Source organism: Phascolarctos cinereus, unplaced genomic scaffold, assembly GCF_003287225.1.
Source record: "Phascolarctos cinereus isolate Bilbo 61053 unplaced genomic scaffold, phaCin_HiC Scaffold_5;HRSCAF=322, whole genome shotgun sequence".
Taxonomy (NCBI): Eukaryota; Metazoa; Chordata; class Mammalia; order Diprotodontia; family Phascolarctidae; genus Phascolarctos; species Phascolarctos cinereus.
In genome coordinates, this window is record NW_027555958.1 from 76943513 (window position 1) to 76963368 (window position 19856).

A 19856-nucleotide genomic window follows, 5' to 3' on the forward strand; every position below is an offset into this window, starting at 1 on the left:
AAATGTCGAAAGATGAGAGATTTAGAAGTGGAAGGGACCTCAGCAGCCATCCAGTTCAACCCCCCTCATTTGACAGATGAGATTGAGGCCCAAGGTCAAACAGCATCAGAGATAGAATTTGAACCCAGGTCCTCTGACTCCACAACTTATACTCTTTTCAAAAGACCTTCTGACCTTGCCATCATCTGCCTCTCCACAACACCCTTTGGAATAGCAGGCCTTGCCATCCACCCTACAGCTAAGCTTTCTTTTATATGTTGTCTCCCCAATTTGAGGGGAAGCTTCTTGAGAGAAGGGACTGTCTTGCTCTTTCTGTTTGTTTCCTTAGCAATAAGCACAGTGCCTGGTGCATAGAAAGCACTTCATACATGCGTTTTCATTCATTTCATTCATTCATGCCACCGTACCCTTCTAATTGTCAAAGCTGGGCTCCAGCCCTGTATCTGCTACTGCCATGAGCTCCATACTTCCTACTACACCATACTACCTCCCAATAAGTCAGCTAACAAAGGACGCTCAGGTGGAGCTAGGTTTGGCCTCCAAGAAACCCATCTCTACTGGTTCTGTTCACTCCTCATCACATCTGGACAGAAAGGAGACCGCTCTCTACTCCCTGGCTTCAGCTGTGGCACAAAGGTGTTTCTCCAAGAACTTAACATTTAGCATTTTGAAATTATGTTCTCCCCACCTCTGACTCTTATTATTTGTGTGACATTGGGAGAATTATTTCACTACCCTGGCCTTTAGTTTCCTCATCTGCAAAATGAAGGAGCTAGACCAGATGACATCTGTGATCTTGTCTACCTCTGGATCTATGGTTGCCCTCATTCCACCCTCAGTTCACCTAACCTATTCATTATAGCCAGGATGAACCAAAGTTTGGAGGGATTTAGCCAAAGCTTGGGGGAAGCTCAAAGATCAAAGCCAAGATCAGAACTCAAAGTGCTGCTGGTCCTAGCCGTGTCTTTGGACCATCAGACCACACCTCCCCTCTAATTATAAAGAACAGAAGGGAGGGAGACCAAAACAAAACAAAAATAAAGGCAAAATCTACAAGTATCTACTTGGCAGGAAGATGTCTTAAAAATACAGCAGTAATTTTGAAATCACATCCAAAGAGCCAAGAGGGGAAGGGAAGGAAAACTGAAGGGATATGATACTTTGCAATGCTTAAAACATCAATAGGAAACTGTACTTGAGATTCCAAGGGGGTGAGGTGAGGGGTTGGGGTGGGGAGGAGAGATTATGGAGGCTGAAATAATGTAGTGGGCAAGAGATCTGGTCAAGGGATCAGCGGCCCTGGGCATGAGACAGTGTTACCATACGTTACCACAAAGACACAGCCAGGAAGAGTGTTTGAGAAGCAAAGCAGGAAGGACTAGAGGTTGGTGTGCCAGCTGGCGAGAATTTACCTTAAAGATACTCTTCAGAGGCATGGTCCCATGAGAGAACCGATGGACAAAGATGGTTTCAATCAATCGTTTGATGTAGTGGGAAGAATGGCAGATGCATGCCAGGCTAGATAAGGCAAGATAAAAGGGATTTTTTAATGATAAATAAAGATAGCCCAAATTTATATAGCTTGTTAAAGTGCTTTATAGAAATGCTGCAGCTAGGGGCTGTGGTGGATAATCAAATGTTGAACTTAGGGGCAAGAATACCTGAGTTACTTACTAGTTGTATGACACCAGGAAAGTCACTTCACATTTCTCAGACTCAGTTTTCCCATCTGTAAAACAGGGATAATAATAGCACCTACTCCACAGAGCTGTTATGAGGCTCAAATAAAATAGTGTAGGCAAAGTGCTTTGAGAACTTTAGGGCTATACAAGTCATGTGATTGTTATTATCAGTTCTCTCATCTGAGCCTCGGACAGCCCTTTGAGATAGACACTACAGGGATTGTTATCCACATTTTACAAGCTATATCAAGCTGCCTCTCCGCAATAATTATAATGATATTTAACATTCATGAAGCACTTTAAGGTTTACAAAGCACTCTCCACTGACATTATCTCACTGGAGCCCCATAAAACCCTTTGTGAGGTAGATGCTACTATCCTCCTTTCACAGATAAGGAAACTGAGGCAGACAAGAGGTTAAGTGATTTGCCCAGGATCACACAGCCAGTAAGTGTCAAAGGCAGAATTTGAACCCAGGTTTTCCTGATTCTAAGTGCATTACTCCATTCACAAGGCCATGCCGATATCTCCCCCTTTTAGAATGTTCGTTGTCTAAGGGCAGAGACTGTCTTGCTTTTGTATATGAATCCTCAGAGCTTAGTACAGTGCCTGGAGCATAGTAAGGGCTTAAGAAGTGTATCTTCATTTATTTATGCTACCTCAATCTACATTGTAGATTTATGCTATTGTAAAATATCTGGAATCAAAGCCATGAAATTAATATAATTTCTACTGAATCTTCTTGGGTTCCCAAAAAGTTGCCAAAGAACTTTTGTTTACATGGATTATATCCATTGATATTTACCATATTAAAAATGAAAATATCTTAGTATCATTATGAAAATACTTTCGACCACACAGACCTCCTTAAAAGGGATCTTGGCGACCCTAAGGTTCCTCAGACCAACTTTGAGAACCAATGGACTAGAAGATTCAGGGGTGAGATGGTACTTAATAAATGCTTGTTGATCGGTTTAGTGGATGAGGTGCTGTACCTGGAGTCAGGAAGACCTGAGTTCAAATCTTGCCTCAGATGCTTATTAATTGTGTGACCCTGGGCAAGCTCCTGAAACCTATATGTGCCTCTGTTTCCTCATATGGAAAATGAGAGACCTGGATTCAATAGCCCCTAAGGTACCATCCAGCTCTAAATCTGTGATCCCTTGACTTATGGTTGATTGACTGATTGGCATTCCTAATAAGACTCACTTGACCACAGGAAGCCTCCTTGACATGAGTTTCTTTTCCAGACCATAGACAAAAGGCATTCGGAGGTAAAACAGGAGGTAGATGAAGAGTGAGCCTGCATATTCGATCAAAAACACCTGCAAAAGAAGAGAGAATTTGATAACTTGAGGCCTCTCTCATTGGTCTTTTTGCTGATAATTCCCATTTCTACAGAGATCCCACTTGCAACTGCTTTGTGGGACCTGATACCTGTCTTGATGGCTGAGAGGGCAAGAGGTGGGAAATTCACTATGGGCAAGTATTGGAAGGGTTTCTATTTTTAAAACACCAAAGACCTGGTCAATAATGTAGTCATTTTGTCTCTTCTAAAAGATGATGATCCCTTCAAATGAATCAATGCATTTCTAGCCACATCCTCCTCAGAAAACTGTGCCAGAAACACCAAGTTTCCATTTAACCAGAAAATTTGGCACAAAAAAAATTTGTGGCAAAGAACACAAAATGAACCTTGGGCTAGCCAGCATGAAAGTTATCCTCACATTAACTTTTTAAGACAAATTACACTGGAGAGTAATGCAGAGAAGAGCCCCCAGAATGAGAAGGAGACCTTGAGCCTTAGATGGTCTCTGGAAGTTGCTTCCAGCTCTGAATCTATGATCCTATCACCTTATGACACAAGGCCCTGAAAAGGGCCACTTTGAGAGGAATTAGCATAGGGTCAAGCTAGTAAGAATCTCAGATGAGCTGTGGCAGGCAAGAGGTGAGGAGGAGGAAGCACGCTGCAGTTACCATTTTAACAAATCTTGCTAACTTTCTGTTGAATTTAAGTGTTTCTACTGACTAGAGGCACAAGTGCTACTGAGACCCTGGAAATTTCAACACCTTGGGACAAAGTCCCTAGTTAAGCCTTTCAGCAGCTAGGTAGATAGCAGTGGATAGAGTACCATGCCTGGAGTCCTGCGGACTCATCTTTGTAAGTTCAAAGCTGGCCTCGGAGGGGAAGGAAGAGGAGGGGAGGGGAGGGGAGGAAGCCCATTGGAGGTGATCCAACTATCACTTGAAGGTGGGGGGAGCTAGAAGAAATTCCAGAAGGGTCATCTATTCTCCTCGCCTGGGAGAGAAGGGAGTAAGGGTTAGAGAGACATTATTGTCCTCACACTGATTGAAGGAGGGACAAGATTGAGGGGACTGTGAGGAGACAGGATTGTTTACGACCTTCCCTCTGTCCAAATCCCTAGCAGCTGGGGCTGCAGGCACAAAACTGCAACTCTCCTATGACACCATTAACCAGGAGGCTTGAGGGTTCATAACTATACCCCTCTTTAAATCATTCAGGTGCAGTAGGGAGAGGCTACTCAGAGATGGAGATTTGAACCCAGATCCTCTGTCTCAAGTCAAATCTCTTCCTACTGGAAGAAACCAAATTAAACCCAGCCTCCCCCTCCCCCTCCCCAGCGCTGCAGTGAGAAAATGACTTGAAACTCAAGCCTTAGATGAGCAGCTGTCCCTCCCTTTGCTACTTACCATTGTCCATCCGATTTGTGGCCCCAAGTCTTTGAAATAGAGGGTAGCTGTTGTGCCAACTGGAAGTCTTTGCAGGATCTCCTCATTCCTCAAGGCTTTTCCCTCTAAGAAGGAAAGATGTTCATATGGGTGAGTGCAAGAGAAAGGAAACAGAACCAGAGAAAGAGTTATATTCCAAGTCCCATACTGGGCTCTGGAAATGCATTGGTGAACATTTTATTCACTGGGAACTTTTCATACTGTCAAGTTATAGCAACCACAGTCGCTTGGGCTGCTGTTTGGAGGAAAATATTTTACAATATTTGTAGAGCATTTGCAAAACTGCTAGAAATGCTGCCTAGAGGGAGCTAGATAGAGCCCTGGACCTGGAGTCAGGAAGGCCCGAGTTCAAATCGAGTTTCAGACACTTACTAGTCATATGACCCAGGGCAACAACAACAATAATAATAGCTAACGTTTATATATTATATATCATGCACCTACCTCTCAGGGTTGTGAGCATCTAACAGATAATAATTGGAAGGTTTAGCCCTTTACAGGGGAGGAGGAGGAAGAAGATGAGAATGAGGAGGAGGAGGGGAACAAGTGATTAGCACTTTACAATTATTATCTATTAGATCTTTACAACCCTGAGAGTTAAGTGCTATTATCATCTCCATTTTACAGATGAGGAAACTGAGGCAAACAGAGGTTTGGGGTTTTTTTAAATGACTTGCCCAGGGTCATACAACTAGTAAATGTCTGAGGCTGAATTTGAACTCAGGGATTCCTGACTTTAGGCCCAGCATTCTATCCACTGTGCCCCCTAAGGCACTTAACCTGTGTGCCTCAGTTTTGTCATCTGTAAAATAATTGTACCTGCCTCCCTGAGTTGTTGTGAGAATAAACTGAAATACTATTTCTAAAGCATTTTGCAAACTTTATATCACTATAAAAATGCTAGCAATTATCATCATTATTACTATGAAGAAGGAGGAGGAGGAGAAGAAGAAGATGGAAAAGGAGGAGGACAAAGATGATGGGGAGGAGGAGGAGGAGGAGGACGAGGAGGAGAAAAGGAGGAGGAGGAAAAGAAGAAGAAGGGAGGAGGAAAAGAAGAAAGAAGGAAAGAGGAGGAAGAAGAGAACAAGGATGAGAACAAAAGAAAGAGGAGGAAGGGAAGAAGAGTCTTTCATTTTCATTCAAAACTACAAGAACATAGAATCCCTGGCTGCAAGGGACTTCAGAGGCTGTCTATACCACTGTGAACTTGAACAAGAGTCCCCATCCAGGCTTTTGTTTTTTCTTATTTTGGGGGACTTCAATTCTCTATCTTGCCCAGGCTAGAAGCTCAGTAGCCACTCGTGGGCCTGTGCTATTGACAGGCACAGGAGCTTTGGTCTGGTCCATTTGACCTGAGCTGGTCTGCTACCTCTTAGGTAGCCTGTTGGCCCCCTGCTCTTTGGAGCTCACCCTACTGATGCTTGGTGAGGACTTGGTGAGGACACCCTATCAGCTTTAGCCCAGCTGCAGTTCAGAATACCTTAAGTTTAAGCAATCCACTGGCCTCAGTCTCTTCAGTAATAATAACTATGGGCATGAGCCATCACCCCCAGCCCAGGCTTTTCTGAAAGACCTTCAGTGAATAACTTACCCCCTCCTAAAACAGCCCTTTCTACTTTGAGATCACACTAACAGTTAGGATGTCTTTCCCAACACTGAGCTGTAATCTGTTTCCCATCATCCTCCTAGTTCTCCAGGGCCAAGCATAACAAGCTAATCCCTCTTCCATAAGACAGACTTCAAATCCTTGAAGATGACAATCAGATTCTCCCTAAGTTTTCTCCAGGTGAATTGTTGCCAGTTCCTTTAACTATTTCTCTATGACATAAGCTTCAGGCCTTTTACCATCCTGGTTGCCCTTCCTCTGGGAATTTTCTAGCTTCTCAAAGTATGTTCTAAAGTGTGACACCCAGAACTAGGTGTGGCCTAATGAGGGCAAATTACAGTGGGACTATCACCTCCCTAGTCCTAGAATCCACGTCTTGTCTTAATGACCCCAGAGATTGCATGAGCTTTTTTTTTTTGATGCCTTATCCCATGTTGACAAATATTGGGTTCAAAGTCCACTGGACTCACCAGATCTTTTTCAACTAAAGTGTGACCTAGTCATACTTCCTTTGTGAGAACTTGTCCTTCTTTCAGTAACTGGCCTTTAATGAAGCTATTCTTGGATCTTCCATCTCCCTGCCTTTCCATGTGCTATCCCCCAAGCCTGGAATGCTCTTCCTCCTCCCCTCTCCCTCTTGGAGCCCCTAGTTCCACTCAAGAAACAGCTCAAGTGATACCTCCATTACAAGGTCTTTGCTGATTAGCTTAGTTGCTGGAGCTTTCCTCTAATTCTTAAAATTACTTTATATTTATTTTCCGTATCATTTGCATTTACTTAACTCTGAATATGTTGTTTTTCTCAATAATAATAATAACAATATTTGTATAGAAATTTAAGGTTTTCTAAGTGATATATATATATATATACACATATATATATTATCTCATTTGATCCTCACCACCCTGCAGAGTAGTTGCTATTATCTCCACTTATTTTTTTCAGATGGAGGTTCAGGGTCACACAACAAATCAATGTCTGAAATAGGATTTGAACTCCAGTCTTGTGACTTCAACGGAGGAGGAGGAAGGTAATAAGCGTTTATGAAACATCTACCGGATGGGGGCAATTTGAGTGTTTCTATTGACTACAAATACAAGTGCTGCTGGCACCCTCTAAATTTCAGCACCTTGGGACAAAGTCCAGTTGACAAGCTCTAGTTAAGCCTTTCAGCAGCTAGGTGGTACAGTGGATAGTGTTGGGCCTCAGACACTTACTAGCTGTGTGACCCTGGGAAAGTCACTTAACCTTGTTGACCTTAGTTTTATCATCTGTAAAATGAGCTAGAGAAGGAATGGTATACCACTTCAATATCTCTGCCAAGGAAATCCCAAATGGGATCACGATGAATGGGACACAATAGAAAAACAACAAACACTTACTAAATCCCAGGCAATGTTATAGGTACTGTTTTACAAATATTATCTCATTTGAGCCTCACAACAATCCTGCAAAGTATTATACCCATTTTACAGTTAGGAAACTGAGGCGATAAGAAACTAAGTAACTTACCCAAAGTCACACAGCTAGTGTCTGAGGTCACTGTTGAATACAAGACTTCCTGACCTCAATTCAAAATTTCTATCCACTGCACCACCGAGCTGCCTAGTAGACTATAAGTTCCTTGAGGACAGGGACTGTTTTACTTTTCTCTTTGCATCTTCAGCACCTAGAACAGGGCCTGGCATGTAATAGGCATTTAATAAGTGCTTACTGAATCAAATTCTATACCCAGGTGCCTATTTTCTCAGCTGATTGTGCTCCCAATGCAACTGTAAGTTGACCCTGGAAGATACTATCGAGACCATTCCTTCCTCTCAGAATACAATAATAATTATTATTATTATTATAGCTAACACTTATGTGGCATTTACTATGTACCAGGCACTAGGCTAAGTGCTTTACACTTCTTATCTTATTTGATATTACATCTTTCCAATTACCAGACTGAGAAGCAGATCTTCAGTGAAGATGGAGAAGAAACCAACATCTGCCATTAGATTCATCAGTTTCCATTAGAATGTAAGCTCCTTGAAGGCAAAGACCGTTTTTGCCTTTCTTTGTCTCCCCAGTGCTGGCATGTAGTAGGTACTTTATGCATTCTAGTTGACTTGATTGATTTTAGAAATGAATAAACTGAACCTCAGAAAAGGTATGAGTGGCCTATTGTCATGTAACTAGTAAGTACCAACTAGTAAGGATTTAAACCCAAATCTCTCCTGCCTCCCAAGTCCAAGCTCATTCCATAAGGCCACTGAAACCTTGGGAAACTGGCGGGGGTTAAGACTAGAGACTCATCTTCATTCCATTAAGCAACATCCCCAACGACCACACCCTGCAGCTGTTGCCACCACCATCTCTAGCTAGCACTTTGTTCACATGAAGAACTCTTCCAAAGCTCAAGGTGTTAGGCTGATCTTCCCTCTCCCCAAATGCATCATCAGTCTGATTAACTGGTACTTACTGGGATCTAGTCTCATTGACTGTCTTGCTGGATACCATTGAGGATCTGGAAGAGAACCAATAACAAAAAAATATCAATTTAGTACCTACTATGTGTCAGGCACTGGGGATATAAAGATTAAAACGAAATGGGTCCTGCCCTCAGAAAGGTTGCAGTCTACTGAGAGCAAATGACCTGTACATAAACAAATCTATGCAAATAAAGACAAAGTAATGGAAGCAGGGGTGAGAGGCATTAGCAGCCTGTGGGCTAGGAAAGGCTGTGGAAAGAAGCATTTGATTTGAGTTTTGAAGGACAGTAAGAATTCTAAGACGTGGAGGTGAGGGAAGACTATATTTCAGGCATGAGGGACAACCAGTGCAAGGGCAGGGAGGTCAGAGATGGAGTATTTTGTGCTAGGAGCAGTAAGAAGGCCAGTTTGGCTGGTCTAGAAAATGTGTAAAAGGAAATTCATAAGACCAAAAAGAAAACCGGGGCCAATGTATGCAGGAGCCATGCAGAGAGGTTTGTATTTGATCCTGGAGGTAATAGAGAGTCATGAGAATTTATTAAGGAAGGAATCAATGTGGTCAGACTGACTTTAGTGATTCTGTGGATGATCAACTGGAGCAGGGAGAGGCAAGGAACCCAATTAGGAGGCTATTGCAAAAGGTGTAAAAGGTTAGGCAGAAGGTGTTGAAAGTCTGTGAGTGGAGAGAAGTGGGCGAATGAGAGAGATGCTATGGAGGAAGAATTGGCAAGACTTTAGCAACTGATTGGCTACGTGGGCTGAAGGACAATGAGGAATTGAAGATGGCATCAAGGCTGCAGTCCTGGGTAACCAAACGGACAATGGCACTCTCTACAGAAATAGTGAGGTTCAGAAGACGTACATTGGGAGGCAAATCAATGAGTTCTGTTCTGGACATCTTAAAGATGCCTATGTGAGTTCCAATTCAAAATGTTCAATAGAAACCCCAGAAATAATGGGCTTGAAAAGATACCCAAATTTGGTCAGTTACAGGAGAACCAGACAAAGACATTGCGAGGACAAGCTGACTTGTTGTTCTATTAAGAGTATACTCAATATGAGAATTAGACCAGTAGTGCTTGAAACTCACATTGGACTCAAGTGAAACCAAGGTGCCATCATAGGTGACTTAAAATAATTGCCTTTAGATGTATAAAGAAAAAAGGAAATCATTTTGAGACACATTATCATTTAGAATTTTCTATTCACAAAGTTCATTTCTAAGTTAGGTAGGTCTTTCTCTAAACAAATCAATACAATTAGCATTAATTTTCATCAGTATATATGACAGTTGCAATGAATGGGGTGTCTGTGTTTGGCATACATTAGAAAACATACACACTACTTACAAAATTTATGGAACATCAATCTGATGTCATTAATTGAGGCGTGTGGTTCAACCTAGATATCAGAAGTATTTGCAATTAGCAAATGAACGAGGAGATGCATTTTAATTAGAACATACATAGACAGAAGATTAGTCAGTTTCCTGTAACATGACTCAAATCTGTAGAAGTGAATATTTCCCAAGATTGGTAATGGACAAGGATGGTTTTCCTCTCTGGGCATTCAAATTAATCAAATTATTCAAATTCACTAGGGTATGAAGTTGGCCCAAGTGAGGAATACCCAGGATTTAATCTAGAGGCAAAGATGTGGCTGGACCAGGAAGGCTGAAAGACTTTTTGCATCTATTGCAATTGACTCATCCATAACAGGAGTGGAGTTCTTGACTGGAATTAGGTGGATAAATTGGTGCTATGCCACCCATTCTGAACCTTAGAAAGGTAAGATTTACAGGAAACAAGGTTTTTTTTAAAAGAATTATAAAATACAGAGCCATAACCAGAGTGGGATGAGTGGGGCTTTGTCCCTAAACACCAACAATCTGGAGAAATGTTCTCCTCCCTTCAGGGGTTCTTCTAGAGCCATGGAAATCCAGCCCCCCTCCTGCTGGTCCACCAGCCTTTCCGTTACTACCCCGCCTTTTCCCCAGTCTGTCCTAGGGGACTGACCTCTATGCATGCCCACCCTCCACCTGAATTTTCCTCAGGACCCAGAATTCTTAATCACAGTTTTGATGAAGTAACATTTTAGCGACATTTTTCATAGATTCACTGGATTTACCTTATCCAGAAAGCATAGTTGCTTCTTTGTCTTGTAGTCAAGGATTTCTACCTGTGGGGGAGGGAGAAAACAGAAAGAACTCCACTTATTATCATTACCTTGCTGATTATCTCACCCTCTCAACCTGTCAAATATATGAAAACTTGTCTTAGGGACTCTCTGTATACGCTTTCAGGTGGAGTAGTCATAAATAAAAAGCCACGTAAGGTGATTATGGAGTGCCACCTGGCAGGACAAAAGTCCTCATATGGTTCTACAAAACCTCTGTGTGAATGTATGTGTGTGTGTGTGTGTGTGTGTGTATGCGCGTGCATACAAGATACTCAAAAGAACTACAACAAAAATTTTTCTGCTGCTTCCTTTTTAGTCTTCCATATTGTCTATGTACTTCAATCTGGTTTTTTAGCAGTATCTAATAAGTCCTTAGAAAGTCATTCAAACATCATGCATGTCAATCCACTCCCTACCCACAGACTACCAATGTGGGGTTTACATGTCATATTTAGAATTCCCTTTAGTTCAAAGCTCTTGGAACATCTTCTCTCTTCCACTTACCCACATCTTACTCCTTTTTCAAGTTCTACTTTCTCTAGAAAATGAAGGATCTTGCAAAGGTGAATTACTCTTCTGTTGGGCACTGAAAGTCCTTCACAATTCAAAAAGCATGCATTAAGTGCCTGGTTTGTTCCAGGCACTGTCCTAGGTGCTGAAGGTTATGTGGAAACAAAAGTAAAACAGGTTTTGCCCCATCTCCTTGTACATGACTTCCCTTCCTGCACTCAATTTAGTCAAACTGGCCTTCTTCCTATTCCTCACATAAGACATATGGTGATCTGTTCCCCATCTCCTATATCTTTGCATTGGCTGTCCCCCATGGCTGGAATGCATTCCGTCCTCCACTTCTACTTCTTAGAATCCCAAGTCTCCTTCAAGGCCCAGCGCAAGCGTTGCTTCTACATGAGAACTTTTCTGATTCTTCCAGCCACAAGTGCTTTCCCTAATGCCCTGCTATGATCTTTTGTCCCTTTTGTCTTTCCTCAGTGCCTGGAACAGAGTAAGCTCTTAATAAATGCTTGCGAATCGACTGGATGTATTTCTACAGTCATTAAGGTTTATAAAGCACTTTCCCCTCAACACAAATCCTAGAAGGTAGGTAGAGCAAATATCATCCTCATTTTTGTAAATGAGGAAAATGAGGTTTAGAGAAGTTTAATGACATGTAGGACCACACAACTCCCAGATGTCAGGACTGGAATTGGACCCCAGATCTCCTGATTCTGAGATCAGGACTCCTTCCTCCTGCATTACCCTTCCTTGAGGATGGAGACTACGTTATTTTATAATCTCATAGATTTAGAAATTTAAAAAAAACCCTCAGAGGCCATCAAATCTAACCCTCTCATTTTTCAGATGAGGAAACTGAGTCCATGAGATGTTAAATGTCTTGCCCATATCATACAGTCAAGGAAGGATAAGAGCCTGGATTTGAATAGAGGTCCCATGACTCCAAGTTCATCATTCTTTTCTCTGCGTCATGCTGCCTCTCTTGACTTTATATAGCAGGGTCTCCAGTCCCTGCTCTCTCTTGCATTCTTAATCCCTTCACAGTGCCTTATTCAGAAGATCCTGTTTAATAGACATTCAATGGATTGAAATTCATTGAATTGGGTTGAATTGAACTGAATTCGATTGTATGTTCTGAGGCAACACGAATCCTGCTAAGAACAAATAGTCCCGAACCACCCTCTCGACATGCCTCCTGATTCTGGGATTCTGTCCAGCGACATAAGGCACGTTCTCTGGCACCCTGGCAAAGCCAAACTGCTAGAGATCTGTTTACAGCCAGCAGCTGAAGCTGTTCACCTATGCACTCACCTGAAGAGCAATGCAAAGAGCGTCCTGTGCCCCCAGTTAGCTTCTCACCACTGAAAAACTTCAGGCTTGTCTCACAGCTGCTGCCTCTGCCTCTTCTGTCCTTGCTAGGTTCTCAGACAAGTGTACTGGTTCATTAACTCCAGCCCTGCCAGTAAAATGGCCTAGTCTTGCTGGGGGCCACAAAACTGGGCTTCCTGTTTTCAGGGGACCTGACAAAGCATCCTGATCACTATGACTTTTAATTGGTGGCCTGAAGGAAAACCCAAGAATGAGGGCAACCAACATGCCAGGTTCTGGGGCTGATGTTACAAGTTGTGGGAGAAGGGTAGCTGTCTGTATCAGAGGTGTCAAACTCAGGCCACAAAACTCCCAGGGTGCAGAAACCTAATTAAAATGTAATTGGGAAATGTTCAACAAAATAAATAGAGAAACAAAATAACATCTTGTATAGCATGTTAATTTGTAGTTTTATTTATGCCAATATGTGATCCACAGGGATCTGTTTCTGTTTGTGTGTGATGGTACTGGCCTTCCTGATATGATTTCTGAGGGGTGATTTATGCCTGAAATTCCACAATTAAAATTTCATTCCTTTTGCTTGAGCCAAAGAGAGGTTAGTTATTCATATTCCACTGTGATGTTATAGAAACAAGAACAATGGAATGAGGTTCAGGAAGCCCAGGTTCTATTCTCCACCCTGCCATTCCTTCCCTATATGACCTCAGGCAGGTTGTTCAACCTCTCTGCACCTCAATTTCCTCATCTGTAAAATGAGTGGATAGTGCTAATGACCTTTAATAATAATAGTAGCGAGCATCTATAAAGCACTTCAAGGTTTCAAAGCACTTTGCTTACATCATTTGATCCTCATAACAACCTGTGAGGTAGATGCTATTACTATCCTCATTTTACAGATAAGGAAACTGAGGCTGAGAGAGTTTAAGTCACTTGCCCAGGGTCACAAAGCTAATAAGGGTGTGAGGCAGGATTTCACTTGGGTTGTCCAGCCCTCTCTACACCATGCCATCTAGCTGTCTAGATCTCAGTATTTAAAATGGCCCCAAAGATGGTCTAAGCCATCACATACCTGAAAAGGAATACCTTCTATATGGATAGATGTGAGTACCCAGCTTCTTCCTAATGACCCCTAATATGAGAGGACCCAGAGCAGTATAGTGGAAAGAGCAATGTCTCTGGAGTCATAGAACCTGTGTTCAAATCCTCCCATTAATGCTTACATCTGTTGTTAAACATTCACCAGCAACCTCATGTGCCTCTCAAGTCAATACTGTTAGACCTGGCCGTAGATCCAGCTCATCAAGGTCTTTGTGAATTATGACTCTTGTTGTTGTTGTTTTCCTTTGTTCTCAAAGAGCACCAATGACATCACAGGCATGATGTCTTGACTTGCTCATCAATTGCATTTGAATGAGGCAGAGCAGTGCAAAGTAGATGACCTTGCTCTCCTCCACTCGTGTGATAGTTTAGCAATCCCTCTCAGCTGTGTGTCACCTAAAAATGTGGTCAACTTAGCCTTCATGGAACGAATTTATAAAAATGTTAAGCAGATCCCTGGGATACTATACCTAGAGGCTTTCCTCCAGTTTGACGCTGATTGCATAATTCATTATTTTTTGAGGTCCAGTATTTTAATCATTTCTGAATCCAACTAACTCTGCTACAGTCTAGCCCTTATCTCTTCAGCTAGTCCATGAGGCCATCATAAAAGACTAGAACAAATGCCCATCTAAAATACACATCTACTGTCTGCAGCAACGCCCTGTTCTATCCACCTAATGACAGCCCAAAAATGAAATGGGGTTAGTCTGGCATGACCATGACCTGTTCGTGAAGAAGCCATGCTTGTCCTTAACAATCACTGTTTCCTTTCTAATTGTTCATAATACGATCCCTTTAACTTTTAGATTTTTGCAGGAAACCTAAGTCAAGCTCATTGGTCTACAAGGTGAAGACCCCAACCCTGTTCCACATTTTAAAAGTCAGGACAGGGGCAGCTAGGTGGCACAGTGGGGGGGGGGGCAGCGAGGTGGCACAGTGGATAGAGCACTGGTCCTGCAGTCAGGAGGACCTGAGTTCAAATCTGGCCTCATACACATAACACTCACAAGTGGTGTGACCCTGGGCAAGTCACTTAACTCCGATTGTCTCACCAAAAAAAAAAGTCAGAACAGTATTTCTCTGGCTCTAGTTCTGCAGCACTTCCTTCATTCTCCAGGATTTTTTAAAGGTCACTGACAATCACTTAGCAGTCACATTTACTAGGTTTCTCAGACTTTTGGAATGTGGTTTATCTGGGCCTAGTGACTTGAATTCATTGTTGAAATAATAATAATAATAATGATAATGATAACTATTATTGGTATCAACATTATTATTATCTGGGCCTAGCAACTTGAATTCTTTGGTGAAATAATAACTACTATTATATTAACATTATTATTATTATCTTGGCCTAGTAACTTCAATTCATTGTTGAAATAATAATAATTACTATTAATATTATTATTACTTACTGGGCCTAGTGACTTAAAACCATTGTTGAAATGCACACTCACTACCTACTCATTCATCTTGGGTTCTAATTTACTGTTAGCCGTTTTTGTTCTGTCCTTCCCAGCCTCAAGATCATTCTTCACAGATGAAAAACAAAACCACGTGAGTTCAATATTTTCACATTCTCTCCATTAACTCATCCACTACAAGAAGTGGTCCTATCTTGTTCACTTCTCTCTTGTTTTCAATATAGCTTTAAAGGGTCTTTTGTTGTGACTATTAGCCTGAGTTGTTTCAATATAATTTTTCTAAAGACTGTGCTATCCTTTTGTTTTTGTCTACCATTATCTGCCCCCCTTTTGTCTCTTCTATGTGCTTTCTAAAAATCTAAGTTTGTCAACGAGTTCCCTGTGTAGTCACATTGGGCTCTTTGGACACGTTCCCCTTTCTTCCTCCTTAGGATAGTTGCTGTCTCCAATCCTTTGGGGCCAATTTCCCTTTTATAATTTTAAGCCATAGGATTCTAACCCTAGAGTTTCTCTGAATTTTTGAAATCTGCTCTTCCCAAAGCTAGCATGCATTTTAGAGTATGTCTTGCTTTCCTCTTCTCATCTGTTCTGGGCTCTAAGATGGAATGGTCACTTCCTTTCTGGGCTCCAATTGTTTCTATTTCGGCAATCATTGCCTCCCTGTTGGTCATAATCAGGTCCAGAACCCTAACCTTTTGAAGAATGAAGAAGTGCCTTGTAGCTCTAACTCTCTATGGCGTTATCAGACCCTTTCCTGAGAGCCTCTGAAAGGCATTGTGGTGGGGGATCAAAAGCCAGCCTCAGAACCAGGAAAACCTGGGTTCAAGGCCTGCCTCTGATACATATTAGCTATACCCTCTCACTAATATAAGAAACTCTGTAAGTTATGGATGAAAGAGCTGACTTCCCTCTAGTAGCAGACATTTCCTCACCAGAGAGGTCCCTATCCTAGAGAAATCAGAGGGCCAGTTGCTAACCCTTTCTTGAAAATAATTTTAATTGCAGGAAATTAGAAGACATTTCCTGAGATCCTTACAGTTAAATAGGATCTATGATCCTATAAACACTGGATGAAGGGAATAAACATGTAGCTAATAGCTAACATTTCTATAGCAATCGAAGGCCTGCAAAGTGTTTTACATATGTTATCTCATTTGTGTTATCTCTAGGGAAAACTATCCCCAAGGTCATAGACAGAAAAGCTTTGGGGGACACCAAAGGGTCTTCCTTTTTACAACTTTGCTCAGGCCTAGCAACATCATCTATCAGTTGCCATCATATTTCCAGAAGACCCATTGAGTATCAGTACTCAACCCATGCAGCCTAATTGCTAATGTCACCCCAAAGTGAGCTGGACTGAGGCTGCAGTGGAAAGGGGGCTAGGGGCTACTCACTACCTGTGTGACCTTGGGCAAATCATTAAACCTCTTTGGCCTCATCATTAAAATGATGGAGTTGGAATAGATGCCCTCTAAGGCACTCTCCAGCTCTCAATTTATGATCCCAAGATCCACCCTGGAATAAGATCCTTGTAATAAGAAAGTGAAGTACATTATGGGATGGGGATTTAGTATTTAATTTGTAAAACAGTTTCTCTTGAGAAACAGGAAGAACTATTTATTAGTTTCAAGGGGCAGACAGCAACACAGCTCCCATAGGTGGGAGGAAAAGAATGAGATCATCCCTAGTCTTCCTCATTTGTCCTCATTGTCCTGCTGTCACATAGAGCGCCCCTCTAGCATCACTAATAGGATGTTTGTCCTCGATTTGTCTGTTAGGTTACATGACAGTAACTGCATCATTACCCCAGATTGTTTTCATCTGTCATATTAATTGTGGTTCATACAATCTGACTCTGAGTTAATGTTGGTTTTATCCTTCATAACATGGTGTCAACTAGCTAAAGATAGCAGACAACACATTGTGAGAGGAGTAGACTTGGAGAATGAGGCGGTTTATTTACAGTGTGGTGCTTCCTTCCCTCCTGTGTCCTAAATGTCCCTTTTTTCAGTTATTCTATTTTGCATTAACCTGGGCCCTTGAATTCAAGCCAGAATAAGATAACGTGGTTCTCTTCCCATCTGATACCACTCAAGTGGCATAGTCTCCTCTTGTCAGGTGGTCATTAAAACTTTCCTAATGTTTCCCTCCCTCTAGACCTCTAATCATCCTTTAAGAAACAAGCTGTGGCGGGGCAGGCAGCTAGGTGGCACAGTGGATAGAGCTCTGGCCTTGGAGTCAGGAGGATCTGAGTTCAAATCTGGTCTCAGACACTTGACACTTACTAGCTGTGTTACCTGGGCAAGTAAGTGCCCATAACCCCATTGCCTAGCCAAAAACCAAAGAAATAGAAAAAAAATGAGTAAGGGGTAGGGCAGCTAGTGGTACAGTGGCTAAAACACTGGCCCTATAGTCAGGCGGACCTGAGTTCAAAGTCTGAGTCTGGCCTCAGACACTTAATAGTTGTGTGATTCTGGGCAAAGTCACTTAACCCTGATTACTTCCACACACAAAAAGAACCTAATAAGGGGGTAAGGAAAACTCCTGTAGTAGCAAAAAACTGGAAACAGAGTCAATGCCCATGGATTGTGAGAATGGTTGCACTGGCACATAAATGTAATGGAATATTATTGTGTTGTAAGAATGGTGAATATGAAGAATTCGGAGAATAGTGGAAAAGACTTATAAGAACTGATGCACAGTGAAGTAAGCAGAGCCAGGAAAAACATATACAATGACTACAACAATGTAAATGAAAAGAACAACACAAATAACAAAAAAAAAAAAGCTGGGATGCCCGTGCTTGACCCTGAAGAACACATAGGAGAATGCACCTCCCCCACATCTTTATTGAAGTAGGAGGCTATGGGGAGGGAGAAGGGATGAGGACTGCATAAGTGACAGGCCCACACAACCATCATACAAGTCAGAAGAGGGATATGAACGGAGATTTTTCTCAGTCAATGTATTACTTAGTTTTCTCGCCTCTTTCTTTTTTTGGTCTTTGTTGTAAGCAAAGGCTTATAACAAACAAGGGGAGGGGAAGGATATATTGGGAAATGAAGGAAGGCAAAAACAAAGGATATCGACTAAAACTTTTTAAAGAGAAGATAACCTGCTTGGTCTTGCTACTGACTCTTCCAATGTGTAACTAGGCCTTAACCTCCTTGAAATTCAGTCTTGGCCTCGCCCCTCACAAAAGGCCAAGGGCGCCAACACAGTTAGGACATCAGCTGAGAAACCCAGTTTTCAGAATTCTCCTCTCCCATTGCTCTTAAAAACCTCTGTCCCTGTATGGTAAATTAAAATACAAAGTCATTCCCTCTAGGCCCACAGAACCTAGACTTCCTCTGACAGGAACAGGATGCTCTCCGAGCATGCACGAGGTTTAGGAGCCACACACTCATCCAAGAACACCATGATCTGTATTTTCAGCAAAGATTCCTGATAGCAAATTATCTTCCCTGAGCAGGAGTGTCAAAGAACCAACTGATTTGCCTGTTTTCTACCGTTCCTTTTTTTTGGCACTGAGTTTGTAAGGACTCCAGGTTCTCACTGTCTTAGCCATATCTGAAATTATAAGGGATGCTCTTCCTCCAGTCTTTTGCTGGTGAACAAAATGGGAAGAGGGGTTGCACAGTGGAAAGAACACTGGCTGTGGAGTCAGAGGTCCTGGGTTCAAATCCCCCCTCTCATGCTTACTGCCCGTATGATCTTGAGTAAGTCACTTAACTCCTTCAGAGTCTCGGTTTGCTCACCTGTAAAATGAAGTGCAGACAATTAAGTCTCACTCTACAAGCCTATGAAACCATGATTGTGCACAAATCAGCTAGGGAAGGGGGAAACTTACCCTACAAGCTGAGTTCCTCTCAACTGATCCTTCTTTGGCTTCAGCCTTGGCTGGAATCAAACAAGTGTTTATTGAGGGCCTGTAATGTGCCAAGCACTGAGCTAAGCACTGGAGAAACAAAGATGAAGCTAAAACGAGCCCTGCCCTCAAGTAGCATATGTTTTTATGGAGGGAGATATCATGTAAATTAGTACCTGAAAAATAATACAAAGCAGGTGGAAAGCAGCCTTAAAGGGGAAGGCGTTTGGCTGGTTGCTGTCCTTTGTTCTCAAAGAGAAGCAAAATGACATCACTATGTTGGCACCAATTTATATATAGTGTGTCTGACAGTGGCTGATCAGGACAATATGAGCTGGGAAGGTTCTACCACAGGTCAGGCACAAATGTGAACATTTGGAGTGGGGATGTCTCTAACTTTGCACATCTCGTGGTTCTCGCAAGCTACTGTGATTCTTTGCTCATAGAGCACAGCATCTTCTTTGGTGAGGGTATGCCATGCTGAGCTGTCCTGTGCCAAAACCTCTTTTTTCTTGGTGTTAATTGATAGGCCAAAATTAGCACAAGTGGCAGAGAATCGATCTATACTCTATTGCATCTCAGTCTCAGAGACTGCGTTGAGTGCACAATCATCTGCGAACAAAAAGTCACACACCAACTCTCCATCCACTTTAGTCTTGGCTTATAGCCTTTTCAAGTTAAATAATTTACCATCGGTGCAGTAGCCGAACTTGATGCTATTTTCATCTTCATTGAAAGTATCCAACAACATTGCTGAAAACATCATGCTAAAAAGCATGGGAGCAAGCACACAGCCCTACTTCATTCCATTTTAGTAACTGGGAAAGTATGAGAGCATTGTCCATTATCCATAACCCATGTAAGCATGCTGTCATGAAACTGAAGTATAATACTGATGAACTTCTCCAGGCAAGCACATTGGGGTTA

At 42.1% G+C, this 19856-nt stretch overlaps 1 protein-coding gene across 1 annotated transcript in view; it reads right to left on the reverse strand.

The window, feature by feature from the left end:
- The window catches only part of LOC110197969 (very-long-chain enoyl-CoA reductase-like), an 83753-nt gene that overhangs the window by 30318 nt on the left and 33579 nt on the right, over nucleotides 1-19856 (reverse strand). The window contains exons 2-7 of the mRNA XM_020972055.2: nucleotides 10644-10694; nucleotides 9866-9917; nucleotides 8507-8551; nucleotides 4395-4498; nucleotides 2892-3007; nucleotides 1413-1518 (exon numbers count right to left, since the gene is read on the reverse strand). Of these exons, the coding sequence (XP_020827714.1) occupies nucleotides 1413-1518; nucleotides 2892-3007; nucleotides 4395-4498; nucleotides 8507-8551; nucleotides 9866-9917; nucleotides 10644-10694 (474 nt within the window). The remainder of the gene's footprint in view (nucleotides 1-1412; nucleotides 1519-2891; nucleotides 3008-4394; nucleotides 4499-8506; nucleotides 8552-9865; nucleotides 9918-10643; nucleotides 10695-19856) is intronic.